Raw genomic sequence first — 12,768 nt, forward strand, 5'->3', positions numbered from 1 at the left:
CGAATATTATAAGGGAACATTATTAACAGCGCAAAATGACTTACTTATCACGCTTAGCTGGACAAACTGAAAAGATCCCCACATGCACAGTGATGGTCGAAATTAAGCGTAGCAGGAATGCAATTAACTTGCTCGTTTTGTTTCCTGTATTTTAACTGTGAGAGTTTCAATAAAAGAATCTTTTTGGAGCATAACGAGTTATTTTATCCATTCCGTCTCCAGCTGCTCTTACTGGCGACATCTCGGAGTAAGGTAAGTTCAGTCTGTGAAGAAATGGTATTCTGACGTTCAGTCAGCTATACAAGATCGAGAAATCAATGTGTTATTAATGATAAGATTTTATTATCGTGTTGCGTTCCCTTACGCTACTTAGGCCTTCAATTAGTGGCCATCGCTTGCCAGACTACCCCCGAATTATTTTGAACTAAATCACGTTGTCATAGAGGGACTCGTGCTAAATCAGCTTTAAATCAAATAGGATAATTCTTGTCTTCTATCTCTTTGGAAGAGTCTAGCGGTCTCGTTACAGAACCCACTCCAACTTTCGACTTTACCAAGCATCCAAAGCATTTAAGAGTGGGGAACATTGGGGTGGGCGGGCGGGAAGGGGCACTGAACACTCAGGTAACACCCGGGTAAGTTCATACTTTTAGCTAACACATATGGCTAACATAAAGCCGACTAAGAAACAAACTTAGTTTCTTGAAAATCACTGACCCTTGCCAGTGTAACTAAAGACGTTCTCACTTTTTATTTGCATGATCTGAACGTTTATTTACGACCACAAATGTCAATTAATAATACCACAGAAATATGCATCGACCAGGTTAACTTGGAGGGGACCTTGCTGACATTTTGAGATGTCCGCACAAAAGGTGCCTTCCGAGTTTGCGTAATTTCTATACGAATATTGTCTCGAATATTATAAAGGAGCATTATTAACAGCGCAAACTGACTTACTTATCACGCTTAGCTGGACAAACTGAAAAGATCCCCACATGCACAGTGATGGTCGAAATTAAGCGTAGCAGGAATGCAATTAACTTGCTCGTTTTATTTGCTGTGTTTTTACTGTGAGAGTTTCAATAAAAGAATCTTTTTGGAGCATAACGAGTTATTTTATTCACTCCAGCTGTTCTTGCTGGCGACTTCTCGAAGAAAGGTAAGTTCAATCTCTGTGAAGAAATGGTATTCTGACGTTCAGTCAGCTGTACAAGATCGAGAAATCATGCCAGATCAATGTGTTATCATCAATGATAAGATTTTATTATCGTGTTGCGTTCCCTTGCGCTACCTAGTCCTAGGCAACTAGAAGCCATCGCTTGCCAGACTACCCCCGAATTATTTTGAACTAAATCAAGTTGTCATAGAGGCACTCGTCCTAAATCAGCTTTAAATCAAATAGGATAATTCTTGTCTTCTATCTCTTTGGAAGAGTCTAGCGGTCTCGTTAAAGAACCCACTCCATGTTTATTTACGACCACAAATGTCAATTAATAAATGACTTACTTATCACGCTTAGCTGGACAAACTGAAAAGATCCCACATAAACAGTGATGGTCGAAATTCGAAGCGTAACAGGAATGCAATTATCTTTCTCATTTTGACTGTAAGAGTTTCAATAAAAGAATATTTTTGGAGCATAACAAGTTATTTTATTTACTCGAGCTGTTCTTGCTGGCGACATCTCAGAGAAAGGTAAGTTCAATCTCTGTGAAGAAATGGTATTCTGGCGTTTCAGTCAGCTGTACAAGATCGAGAAATCAATGTGTTATTATCAATGATAAGATTTTATTATCGTGTTGTGTGCATGTTCCCCTCGGCCTTCAACTAGTGGCCTTCGCTTGCTAGACTACCCCCAAATTATTTTGAACTAAATCAAGTTTTCTTAGAGGGACTCGTGCTAAATCAACTTTAAATCATACAGGATAATTCTTGTCTTTTATCTTCGCTTTGGTAGAGTCTAGCGATCTCGTTGAAGAACCCACTCGCTCCAACTGTCGACTTTACCAAGCTTCCAAAGCGTTTTGAGAGTGAAACAAAGCGGACTTTCTTTCGTTTTAAAACCACTGAATAATGAATAATCAGTGCCGTAGGAAGGGGAAAAAAACTGGAGGGGGGGGGGGGCACAGAATCGAGCCCTGAAGGCTTGAGCTACCAGGGGGTCTGGGGGCATGTCCCCCCAGAAAATTTTGAAATCTAGAGGTTCGGAAATGCTATTTCTAGCGTTCTCTAAGAGCTATTTGCAATTTACGCGTATCGTGAATTACTTCCTACACTGTCAGACTCGACTCGATCAGAGTCAGGTATTAGTTCGTTATCAAACTGTCTGAGTCGCCTTAGAGGCAAACGCAGAATTCATCGACATGTCGTTTAGTATCACCCTACGATGGCGAAAAAAAAAATAATAATAGCAAATACGAATTGGGGAAATGGATACATAGAGGTTATTCAGCGGAAAGTTGTGTAGTACGACTAGGAGATGAGATTTTATTTTCAACATTTCATATGTCTGTTTTTACTTTTGGGGTAAAAAACTGGGGGGGGGGCACGGGCCTCCCCGGCCCCTCCCCTTGCTAGGGCATTTTGAATAATAGTCTATATAACTATGATAATCATGATTAACGAACATTTCTTGATTAGCAAATCACTGAACCTAACCAGTGACTATTTTAAATTTGCTTTCAAGTTCCAAACAAGAAATATGTTGTTCCCTGTTCCTACTCTAAACAAGGATATAATTGTACACCATTTTTAGTGCACTGGATGAAATCTTTAATGATGGAACAGACCTAACATAGTTACAAAATGTCAGTTTGAGAGCTTTTCAGTGGCGGATCTAGGGGAGGGACCCAGGGGGCTCGGCCCCCCTTATTTTGGGTGAAAAAAAGAAGAAATAACAGAAGGGAGAAAAGCCGGCAGGGTAAGCAAAACAAAACCGCCTTCCCCACCTCCCCCGCTTAGCTCAAGGTCTGGATCGCCACTGCTTTTGCATTTTGTTTTGGCGTTTTGTACTTTCCTTTGCATTGCACTGAGTAAGATAGGTTTGGTATTTGTCGAAGAGTTCTTGCTATCTTATTGTTCTTATTTTTCTAAAGGAGAGAAAGAGCAACTGAAATAACTGCTTTTCATTTCAGTCAACATGGCGTGCATTGATAAGATTATCTTGATGTTTGTCGTTGTCCAAGTGACGTTGGTTCTGGCCAAACCACACGAGCTTGAATATGACGAGAGGCTGTATCACTCCAGCGACGATATGGAGGATTTTCTCTTCAAACGAGCAAGTACGTACTGCATTTTTTACATATCTTTACAATTAGTGACTTTGCTTTCCATCAGATAAAATTAAATTTTATATATATATATATATATATATATATATATATATAGATATATATATATATATATATATAGATATATATATATATATATATATATATATATATATATATATATATAGATATATATATATATATATAGATATATATATATATATATATATATATATATATATATAGATATATATATACCGACCTTACTGGGTATCTTCGATTCCGTAACACGGTCAGGGGTCCATAACCAGAAATGACTAACTATTTCAGTACAAATTTAGCAAACCAGCTACGACTTGACACTTTAAAGAGCCTTCAAAGTAATATTTTCGCTTCTTTTAAATTATCTCAGTTGATGAACTGCTTTGGAAAAAGCCCAGAGTAGGAGGAAGAGGGTGGAGGGGGGCGGGGGGGGGGGGGGGGGCTGCAGGTACTCTACAAAAGTTTATACGGGGAGGCTCCTTACTTTTTTGTACCCCATCTTGCCAGAAATGATACCCCTTTTATATAACGAACAATAATGCAAGAGAACACTTAAAATAAATGATACATGATTTCGCCAAACTTTGCAAAAGATTTCGCCTTTTCGAAATGTTTTACTTATCAAGATTCTTATCTAAATGCCTAAATGAAATATCTCCCTACCATTTCACATACCTCAGCTTGTGAAACCTACACCTGAAAAGGTACCCCTTTCGAGCCGAGCCCTCCCGTTTGGCCATGACTCACGTTCCCCGGGGAAAAAAAGATGAATTAAATTTGAGAAGATTCGGCGATGCCTGATCAGAAACATAAACCGATGGATAGAAACCTGTAATTTTCAAGTTCTACCGAGCTGAAACTGGTTGTTACGTAAGTGAGATATACGCCTGAGACAATTTCTTCATCATGATTGGTTGACAGCAGGCCAGCCAATCACAATTGGCTTTCCTGGAAAACAGGTTTTCATATCATTAAGGATTTTTTTTTTTTTTACTTTTTTCCCCCAAGTCGACTGCGGCAGTTTCGATGGCGGTATAAAAGGCAAATATACAAAAAAGTGCCGATCATCCTGCAAGTCAGGAGAGCTCGATCTTTCTGGATACCGTGGAGCTAATGACCCGTGTCCGGAGGGGGAGGTGTGCTGCATGTGCTATGGGAATAAATACTGGCAAGATACATATGGTGGCTGGTAAGTTGGGAGGCATTGATTGGTGGTACCTAATTGTATTGTTTTGGTGGAGCCTTGGTTAGGGTTAGACGTGGGTTTTAGCGAGGCGTAGTCGAGGAAAAAGTACCCATGGTGAAACCAATTGCAAACAAGCCTTATATGCCACAGCAACAGACTCTGAAGATGACTTCTGGTCAGGCTGTCGAAACGTCGGTCACCAACAACAGTTCTTTTCAGGATTAACCTCACCCGGACAATCACACTAAACAAACTACTTAGGCATTGTGACCGTACCCTAATCCGGCTAAGTGACATGCGTGATATCGTAGCCATATCAGGTCAGTGACTTGATATCGCAGGATATCAGGACAATAGACGCAGCTTCTGATTGGCTGAATTGCGAATTTGGGTGCGGTAGTCAATTACAGCAGTCAGTGCTCGCTAGTTGCATGTAGCATTGTCAAAGCTTAGTGTTGCGAGCAACTGTAGTTTACCAGCAGTCTAGGTTTACATCAGTATAAAGTAATCAAAACACTTACCGGGATACCTTATTTAAAGGAGCTCAGTCACGGTATTTCGAGTTATTTTGACCATGTTCAAAATTACCTTGAAATTGAAGGAAACATGAAAATGATAGTTCACTAAGACAGAGGAGCAAAACACCAGAGAGTCAATAATAAACCATAAGGGATCAAGGATGATTAAGGATGAAGAAGACTGACAAGGATTACAAACGATGAACTTGAAAAACTTAGGCTAAACTTTTCTAGATGTGCAAGCCGTGACTTAGCTCCTTGAAGCGAAATACCTTTGAAAGGTGACATAAAATAGCATAGAAACCACGCCTAAAAGTGATAATGAGGATGAACTGAGCTTGTGGTTCTCTTTTTTTTCTACAGCGAATTGTCAGAATGAGTCGGTGCCCATTAACACTGCCTCCGACGCCGATATTGTCTCAACTGGTGGTACAACACATAATACTTTAGTTGACCTTCTTGTGTATTAGAAGATGAAGTGACAAATAAAAGCAATTTTGCCATAAAAAAATATGTGAAATACTTCTTTGGATATGTGGGCAAAACAAGTAACGTTCTGTGATCCTAGACAGTGGGCAAAATCATAGCGGGTGTCGACGTTTCAAACGGATCAAATTTTTGCCCAGCTGAATCTTTAGTATAGGCAATTGTATGAATGCAATTGCAGATTAATTAGGGATTTACATTACGAGTGATATTTGAAAATTCGCGCATAATTGCGCTCATGCTTTGTGTAGAGGACTCAGCTGACGTAAAACAAAAGACAACTAAAGGACAAAAAAAGGAAAACAATGACTTGTACTGTGTCTTTTACACCAGAAGGAGCCTAAAATTGCACGAGCCTTTAGGCGAGTGTAATTTGAAACAATTTTCAAATATCATAAGTACTGTAGGTTCTTAACTGCACGAGCTTTCATGAGTGAGAAAATTACGAACGCACGCGCGTTAATTTTCACTGCAGGGCAAATAAAAAATTAACGATCAACTGGCCTGTTCTCAGCCAGTAACAAAGAAAACATTTTCTCAGTCGTACGATAAGGGGTATAATTGTTTATGTTGTGGGTCTCTTATTTCATTTACCAAGACGTATTATCATAAGTCTCAGACAAATAATACGTTTGCTTACAAAAAACAAAAATTGCAAAATTCAACGAAAAGCAACTCCTAAACTCTTTTCCTAATGCCTTTATAGAAAGAGTTGTATGGCCTGGTTGAAGTTTCTGAGCGTTTTCCCCAGTTTGCATGTTTCTCCACTCAAGGATACCTCGCCTCGACAGCTTTTGCGCTTGATTAGTAATGGAAAGAAGAAAGGAAACCTCTGAGACCAGCTTAACTCAGCCATAGTTGTTTTGTTCTTTCCAGTCAATCCAAACATAGTTAATAGAGGGGACTGTTTACCAGGCCCGGCAAACATCAAAGGAGCAAACAAAGATGCATTATTAGTTCGTATAGTGTGATCGTCCGGGTGAGGGTAATTCTGAAAAGAACTGTTGCTGGTGACTGACGTTTCGACAACCTGAGCGCAAGTCATCTTCAGAGTCAAGTGAATAACGGTTTGTCAGTCGATGATGTTATAAGTCTGGTCCGTTAAACGTGATTCAGTTTAGCCATGATGGTATTGGCTGAAAGAGTCGTGTTAAGTTTGTCATCTGTCATTGGTCGGTTTCGATCCGTCTATTGTTGGTCAAAATGGTCGGTTTTTGGTCCGTCCATTGTTAGTCAAATTAAGTCGGCCTGTTAGAAGTCTGTTTGTCGGTTTCGTTTCCGTCAGGGATAAGTCGTTTGTAAGGCGCTGGTAGTTGTTGACATCTGTTAAGAGGCTTTTCTTCTAGGTTAGTGTACCAGCTTTTCAGAGTCAGTCGTTGAAAATAGTTTGTACAAACCATTTACTATAGATGTCATTATGTTGGAAGGTCCACAACCGTGCAAAATCTTTTGTTTTGAGCTCATACACTGTGCATGAATTACGTAACCAACACGTTTCTATTGGTTAGTTCCTCAGTACGGAGTAAACAACTATTGTGTTTTGTGCACGGTCGAGGCCAAAAAAGAGAACAAAAACATACAACAAAGAACTTAGTCGGGTTTCATAACAATACCCCTCTATTAACTATGATCCAAATAGCTAATTATTCGTCTTGGAAGATCATAACAACCATTGTTCAGTTATTTTTTCCCCAAGAGAGCTGTACTTTATAATCAGCATACCTCGTAATCAAACAGCAAGAGTTCATTCCTTCTTTCACGCCAGTGAGTTGACCAATACTGCTGCTAATTTCCTCTCAGGTAAGTTCATATTTTTAAGTAGCCGGCTAGAAATGAACCCAATTTCTTGAAGCCAATATAACTAAATTTGTTTCCTTAAACGTTTTCATTTCTTACGTTTATATCCCCTCCAAATAAGAGAAATTTCACGCGTGAATGTTGTTTATGACCACTAGACGTATGACCCTTGAAACATGCATCGACCAAGCTAACTTCGGTCAGAGGAGACCCCGCTGACATTTTGAAATATCCGGTACAAAATAAGGCGCCTCTCCCGAGTTTGTATATATAAGTTCTTAACTTTGGATCTCTTTTTCAAAACCAAAGCAACTTAACGGAGTCTTGATTATGTTTCGTTTTTTGCTTCATTAACCAGAGCTACCGTCCATACGTAAACATATGTGAAGTTGCTTCCTGGAGCCGCATCGCAACATGGCCATTTATTTAGTTTGAATACGATTTTTGCCAGTTCGCAGATTTCGACAGATTTCTCACTGAAGTATGTCTTGCCACGAATTCTTTTTGTGCTTGATAAGTGGTGGAAGGCCGGAAGAAAGAAAACCCCTGATACCAGCTTTACGGCCATTGTTGATGTGGTCTTTTCAACCAGCCTGTCTAGCTATTGTTTGGCAAGATTAGTAGGCCCGGCTTTGTTCATTTATTTTGTCTTGAGACGGGAGCTCAGATCCTTTCATGTTATCAGCATTCTTACAGTGGCTAATTAAAAAGTAAGGGATCACTCCTAGTTTGAAACCAGTGCGTTGATCAGTTAACTTCACCTTGTATAGTGGCTCTGATTTTCGGTAAGGCAAGTCCTCATTTCAAGTTAACTTGAGGTCCGAAACCCGAGCTGGGCTTTGCTATGGTGATTTGCGTGATATGGCCGCACCATGCCCCCAGTCTTGCCCAGTCACATTAGCGTTATAACATAGCTAGCAGATCAGCACGATCATCCTGATCATCAAGATATATAGGGTCTTTTCGTAGAACAAAAACTAAGATGGGGTCTTAGTTTTCGTACAATTAACGAAACCTAAGAAGTGGTCTTAATTAAGGCCTGTCCAAACGGTAAATGTTTAGCGACCAAACATCATCAAACATTGTTTGGTGACCAAACATGCTGACGTTGAAGTGAGTGGCCAAACGGTTAAAACATGTTTGATCAAACACAGATCAAACTATGGATACAGGCCGTTGAGCAAGCGTGGGACGCATGCGCGCGCCAAACATGTTTGCTACGGCTGTCCAAACTAACAAAACATCGCCCACCAAATACGAGAACAAAAGAAATGTTTTAAATTTTTTCAAACACGATCAAACAGCACTAAACAAGGTGGCCAAACGGTAAAATGTTTGGTCACCAAACAATAGTTCGTATAGTGTGATCGTCCGGGTGAGTGTAGTTCTGAAAAGAACTGTTGTTGGTGATTGACGTTTCGACAACCTGAGCGGAAGTCATCTTCAGAGTCAAGTGAATAGTGTTTGTCAGTCGATGATGTTATAAGTCTGTTCCGTTGAACGTGATTGGTCAGTATAGCCATGATGGTATTGGCTGAAAGACTCGTGTAAAGTTTGTCATCAGTCATTGGTGGGTTTCGATCCGTCTATTGTTAGTCAAATAGGTCGGTTTTTGGTCCGTGTATTGTTAAGTCGGTCTGTTAGAAGTTCGTTTGTCGGTTTCGTTTCCGTCGTGGATAAGTCGTTTGTAAGGCGCCGGTAGTTGTTGACATCTGTTAAGAGGCGTTTGTTCTAGGTTAGTGTACCAGCTTTCCAGAGTCAGTCTTTGAAAATAGTTTGTACTGTAGGTTAAGCACTGAGCAGAGTCCCAGTCAATGTTGTGGTTTGTCAGTTGATGATGTACAGCAATGTGATTGTTGGCATCACCATTTCTCGTGGCTCGTTTGTGTTCAGTCAGTCTCGTGTTAAGGTTTCTGCCAGTCTCACCAATGTAGGAAGCCTGGCAGTCGGAGCATTTGATCTTGTAAACTGCTCCCTGTCTGTCGTTAGGTTCGTCTCTGTCTTTCACGTTGGTCAGTAAGTGTCGTAACGTAGTTGTAGGTTTGTGGGCTACACGAATGTTGTAGGGCTGTAGGATCCGCGAGATGGTCTCAGAAGTGCCCTTAATGTAAGGTATAGTCACAGTAGTAACAGGCGTAGGGTTCCTGTTCGTAGCGTCAGCTTCAGTAGGTTGGTAAATGTTTCGTCTAATAAAGTCAGCGTTGTAGTTGTTTTTGTGAAAAACACGTTCAAGGTATCTGTTTTCGTCACGTAAGCTGTCCGGTGTGTCACAAACTAGTTGCGCTCGTCTCGTCAAAGTCTTTATAGTTGTGGCTTTGTGTGAAGTCGGGTTGTAGGATGATTCGTCAAGTAATCTGTCGGTATGCGTCGGTTTTCTGTAGACTGTCGTTCGTAGTTCGTTGTTGTCGCGGCTTACCAAACAGTCTAGAAAAGGAAGTTTTCCATTTTCTTCGATCTCTTTAGTAAACTGGATGTCGGCGTTGTGTTCGTTTAGGTGGTCGTGAAAATCGTCAATTTCGTCTTTGTGAACGGCGGTAAAGGTGTCGTCAACGTAGCGTAACCAAAGCGGTATCGTTTGTCGGCAAGTTGCAAGGGCGCGTTCCTCCACGTGTTGCATCACAATTTCTGCGACAACAACAGAAACAGGCGACTTTACTGTGTCACCAAACAATGTTTGATGGTGTTTGGTCGCCAAATATTTCCCGTTTTGGACAGGCCTTTAGGTGAACGTTTCCTTGGCACCCTAAGATATGCATCATAATCCAGAAATGTAAAACAACTGATTCATGCTTTTAGCTCTGCATTGGCGAGTTATTTTGCACTTGGAAGCTTGGAGAGCACCCAAGAAGCTAGAGTTGCTCTCGGCTGCGCTTCGAGCAGTTCTTTCACTTCTTATACTCGACCGCCAAACTTTGCCGCGTACATTCATAACTCGTTATAGACCGTTATACGCACGCTCAGCATAAACCAATTCTTTAATAACAAACTGTCACAAAGTTATTTTGATGTACTAATTCAAACACGTAGTTCTCTTTTATTACTAAAATTTAACTTCCTTTTGGCTTCCTAAAAAAAAAACTGTTTTCCATTTCAGTCAACATGGCGTGCATTGATAAGATTATCTTGATGTTTGTCGTTGTCCAAGTGACGTTGGTTCTGGCCAAACCACACGAGCATGAATATGACGAGAGGCTGTATCACTCCAGCGACGACATGGAGATATTCGTGCACAAAAGAGGAGGTTAGAGACATCTTTACAATCTTTGCTTCCTTTCTGATACTACTACTGCTAAATAAGAATCGCCATACATGCAGTTACCTGACAATAAAGTGAAAGTCCGGCCATTACAATTCATGGTCAATATAAATTTTAGGGTTTTTCAGTGTCCTCATTAGATCCTCTATCATTAATTTTGCCCAACCTCTATCGCTCTGTTTTGCAGATAGCTGCGCCGTTGCGCCTGAAAAACGTAAAAACTGTGGTTATGGAGGGATAACCGCACAAGAATGCGAAAGCAAAGGATGCTGTTTTGATGACAGCATCAGAGGTGTTATATGGTGTTTTGAAAAAGGTCAGTTTGTCACTTCTCGTTGATATTAGCCTGTTCCAGGCCCTCGGTAGTTGGGACGAGCGAAAACGAGCGAGAGAAAAAACGAGGGAGGACTAAGCCGAGCCTCGCCTTAGTCCTCCCTCATTTTTTCTCTTGCCCCGTTTTTTCGCTCGTCCTCTACTGCCGAGAGCCTGGAACAGGCTACGTTGATATTTGTAAACCAGTCAGTTAACACATTGTAACCTGATTTACCAGTAATCTACGAGTAATAAAAATCAGAAAGTCATATGATGATTTTCATGTCCCTGTAAAATGTAATGGATCCGATTAACACGGACACCGTTTTAGTTACTGATAAAAAATATTCTTACAAGATCTATACTAACCAGTCATTAACTCGATTTAAGCGCGTTTTACAGTTATTTGATTGTTTCTTTTCTTACCCCAAGGGGACTGCGGAAGTGGTTGCGAACCGGAAGGCTGTTACTCCCGCAGATGTCGATCTTCATGCAGAAATAATGAGAGACACGTCTCAATATTCGACGGCAAATGCTCTGGAGGAGACAAGTGTTGCATGTGTCACGAGGCCTGGGGTAGTGGCTGGTACGTTTCGAAACAACAACTGATGATACAGAATTGCAGCAGCCAGAAGTTAAATTTTTGAAATTAGTACTGATTTTCAAGTAAATGCAAATAGTCAGTTCGGATAACTTGCATTGCAGAAAACCGCTAATCGGTGTGATGTAAATATAACAAAAGTACTGAGAATATTAATCGCTCGATTACAGCTTTTAAAAAGAATGGGTAAAAAACTGAATACAAGAGTGCTTAAAACAAAAAGACTGAAGAACGAAAGGCTAACAATGAAAATGAAAGATGAAAAAACTGAATAAAAGAGTGCTTAAAACAAAAAGAAGACTGAAGAACGAAAAGCTAACAATGAAAGTCAACAAGAAAATGGTAAATTAGCATGGTTAACTTGTTTGTTTAAAGAACGTTTCCTCCTTGATTTTAAGTCGCAAAGGCAGAGGCAAAATCAGTATCCCGGCTTATTTCACAAACGTTACATAGAAGACGCACTCAAGCTGAAGATTGATTTAATTTGTTGCTTTCTTTTTTGTTCCAACAGCACCTACGATCCCTAGTAGGAGTAAACAGAGGTCGCGATGACCGCTACAGGAAAAACAGCTGTTAGAACAATCTTTTAACATTACCTTTTTGTGTGTTTAGAAAACAAAGCAAAAAATAAAAGAATTTTTTGCCGCGATTAAGTGTGTCAAACATTTGAGGACAGCTGACGTTCTTGTGCACTTCACCACAGGGGCGCTACAAGGACATTTGAAAGAAAAAGCGAGAAACTAAACTACAAGAGAGTGTGTGCAAGTTTGATTCTGTCAGTCTGGAGTAGTGGGTAAATGAGGCACGTTTCAAGCCACATTCTAGCCAGTTCATGGCCTATTATTTAATATAAGTTCAGCTGATGGAAAGAACGGCGTTTGAAACGGAAATCATACTCTGAACAGCCCCAGTAGCAAAACAATGGGAGATGTGTTAACTCAGCTTGAGCTGTATAAGCGCAGGTTGGTTTTCTCTGTCAAGAAAGCTAATGTGTATTGCCATAAAAAATGTCTACTACCCTCCCTTGATCTTCCTTCCCCGGCACGGAGGCTCCGGGGGGTACTCTGTAAATCTTTGGGTGGGGGTGTGTTGTTGGGACACTGAAACCCTTACCCTATACTAGACCACGATCAGCTTGATTTTGCAACCCTATTCTAGACTAGGCACCAAAATGCCCTATACTATCCCAGACTAGCTATTTCCAATGCAGAAACTTTAAAATTATTCTAAACCAAAACTGTCCCAGACTAAACTGCCTGAAAACCATACCCACACATACCTATATAGAGGGGGTGAAA

The 12,768-nt window shown here is 40.4% G+C and overlaps 2 protein-coding genes across 3 annotated transcripts; both read left to right on the forward strand.

Moving 5' to 3' along the window:
- The first annotated feature begins 3,142 nt into the window (after positions 1-3,142).
- Positions 3,143-5,812, forward strand: LOC145492132 (uncharacterized). The gene is made up of 3 exons (XM_081471467.1): positions 3,143-3,284; positions 4,323-4,503; positions 5,382-5,812. Exons 1-3 carry the CDS (start codon positions 3,143-3,145, stop codon positions 5,395-5,397), a joined length of 339 nt encoding a protein of 112 aa, XP_081327593.1. The 3' UTR covers positions 5,398-5,812.
- A 1,421-nt stretch (positions 5,813-7,233) lies between these two features.
- Positions 7,234-12,131, forward strand: LOC145492130 (uncharacterized). 2 transcript variants are annotated; one of them, XM_081471466.1, is made up of 5 exons: positions 7,235-7,304; positions 10,396-10,542; positions 10,745-10,873; positions 11,302-11,455; positions 11,982-12,131. In XM_081471466.1, the coding sequence occupies exons 2-5, from the start codon at positions 10,401-10,403 to the stop codon at positions 11,995-11,997; spliced, it is 441 nt and encodes a 146-aa protein (XP_081327592.1). In that variant the 5' UTR covers positions 7,235-7,304; positions 10,396-10,400; the 3' UTR covers positions 11,998-12,131. The 2 variants fall into 2 exon arrangements, with proteins under 2 accessions (XP_081327591.1, XP_081327592.1); XM_081471465.1 differs by lacking the exon at positions 11,982-12,131 and having other exon boundaries at positions 7,234-7,304; positions 11,302-11,967.
- Positions 12,132-12,768: the final 637 nt, after the last annotated feature.

Source organism: Orbicella franksi, chromosome 7 (assembly GCF_964199315.1).
Source record: "Orbicella franksi chromosome 7, jaOrbFran1.1, whole genome shotgun sequence".
Lineage (NCBI taxonomy): Eukaryota > Metazoa > Cnidaria > Anthozoa > Scleractinia > Merulinidae > Orbicella > Orbicella franksi.

Excerpts from the sequence above, each read along its gene's own strand:
- LOC145492132 (XM_081471467.1), top strand. The coding sequence starts at position 3,143 with ATGGCGTGCATTGATAAGATTATCTTGATGTTTGTCGTTGTCCAAGTG. Across the intron at positions 3,285-4,322 it reads TTTTCTCTTCAAACGAGCAA|TCGACTGCGGCAGTTTCGAT; the intron begins GTACGTACTGCA and ends TTTTCCCCCAAG.
- LOC145492130 (XM_081471465.1), top strand. The coding sequence starts at position 10,401 with ATGGCGTGCATTGATAAGATTATCTTGATGTTTGTCGTTGTCCAAGTG. Across the intron at positions 10,543-10,744 it reads ATTCGTGCACAAAAGAGGAG|ATAGCTGCGCCGTTGCGCCT; the intron begins GTTAGAGACATC and ends TCTGTTTTGCAG. Across the intron at positions 10,874-11,301 it reads TATATGGTGTTTTGAAAAAG|GGGACTGCGGAAGTGGTTGC; the intron begins GTCAGTTTGTCA and ends TCTTACCCCAAG.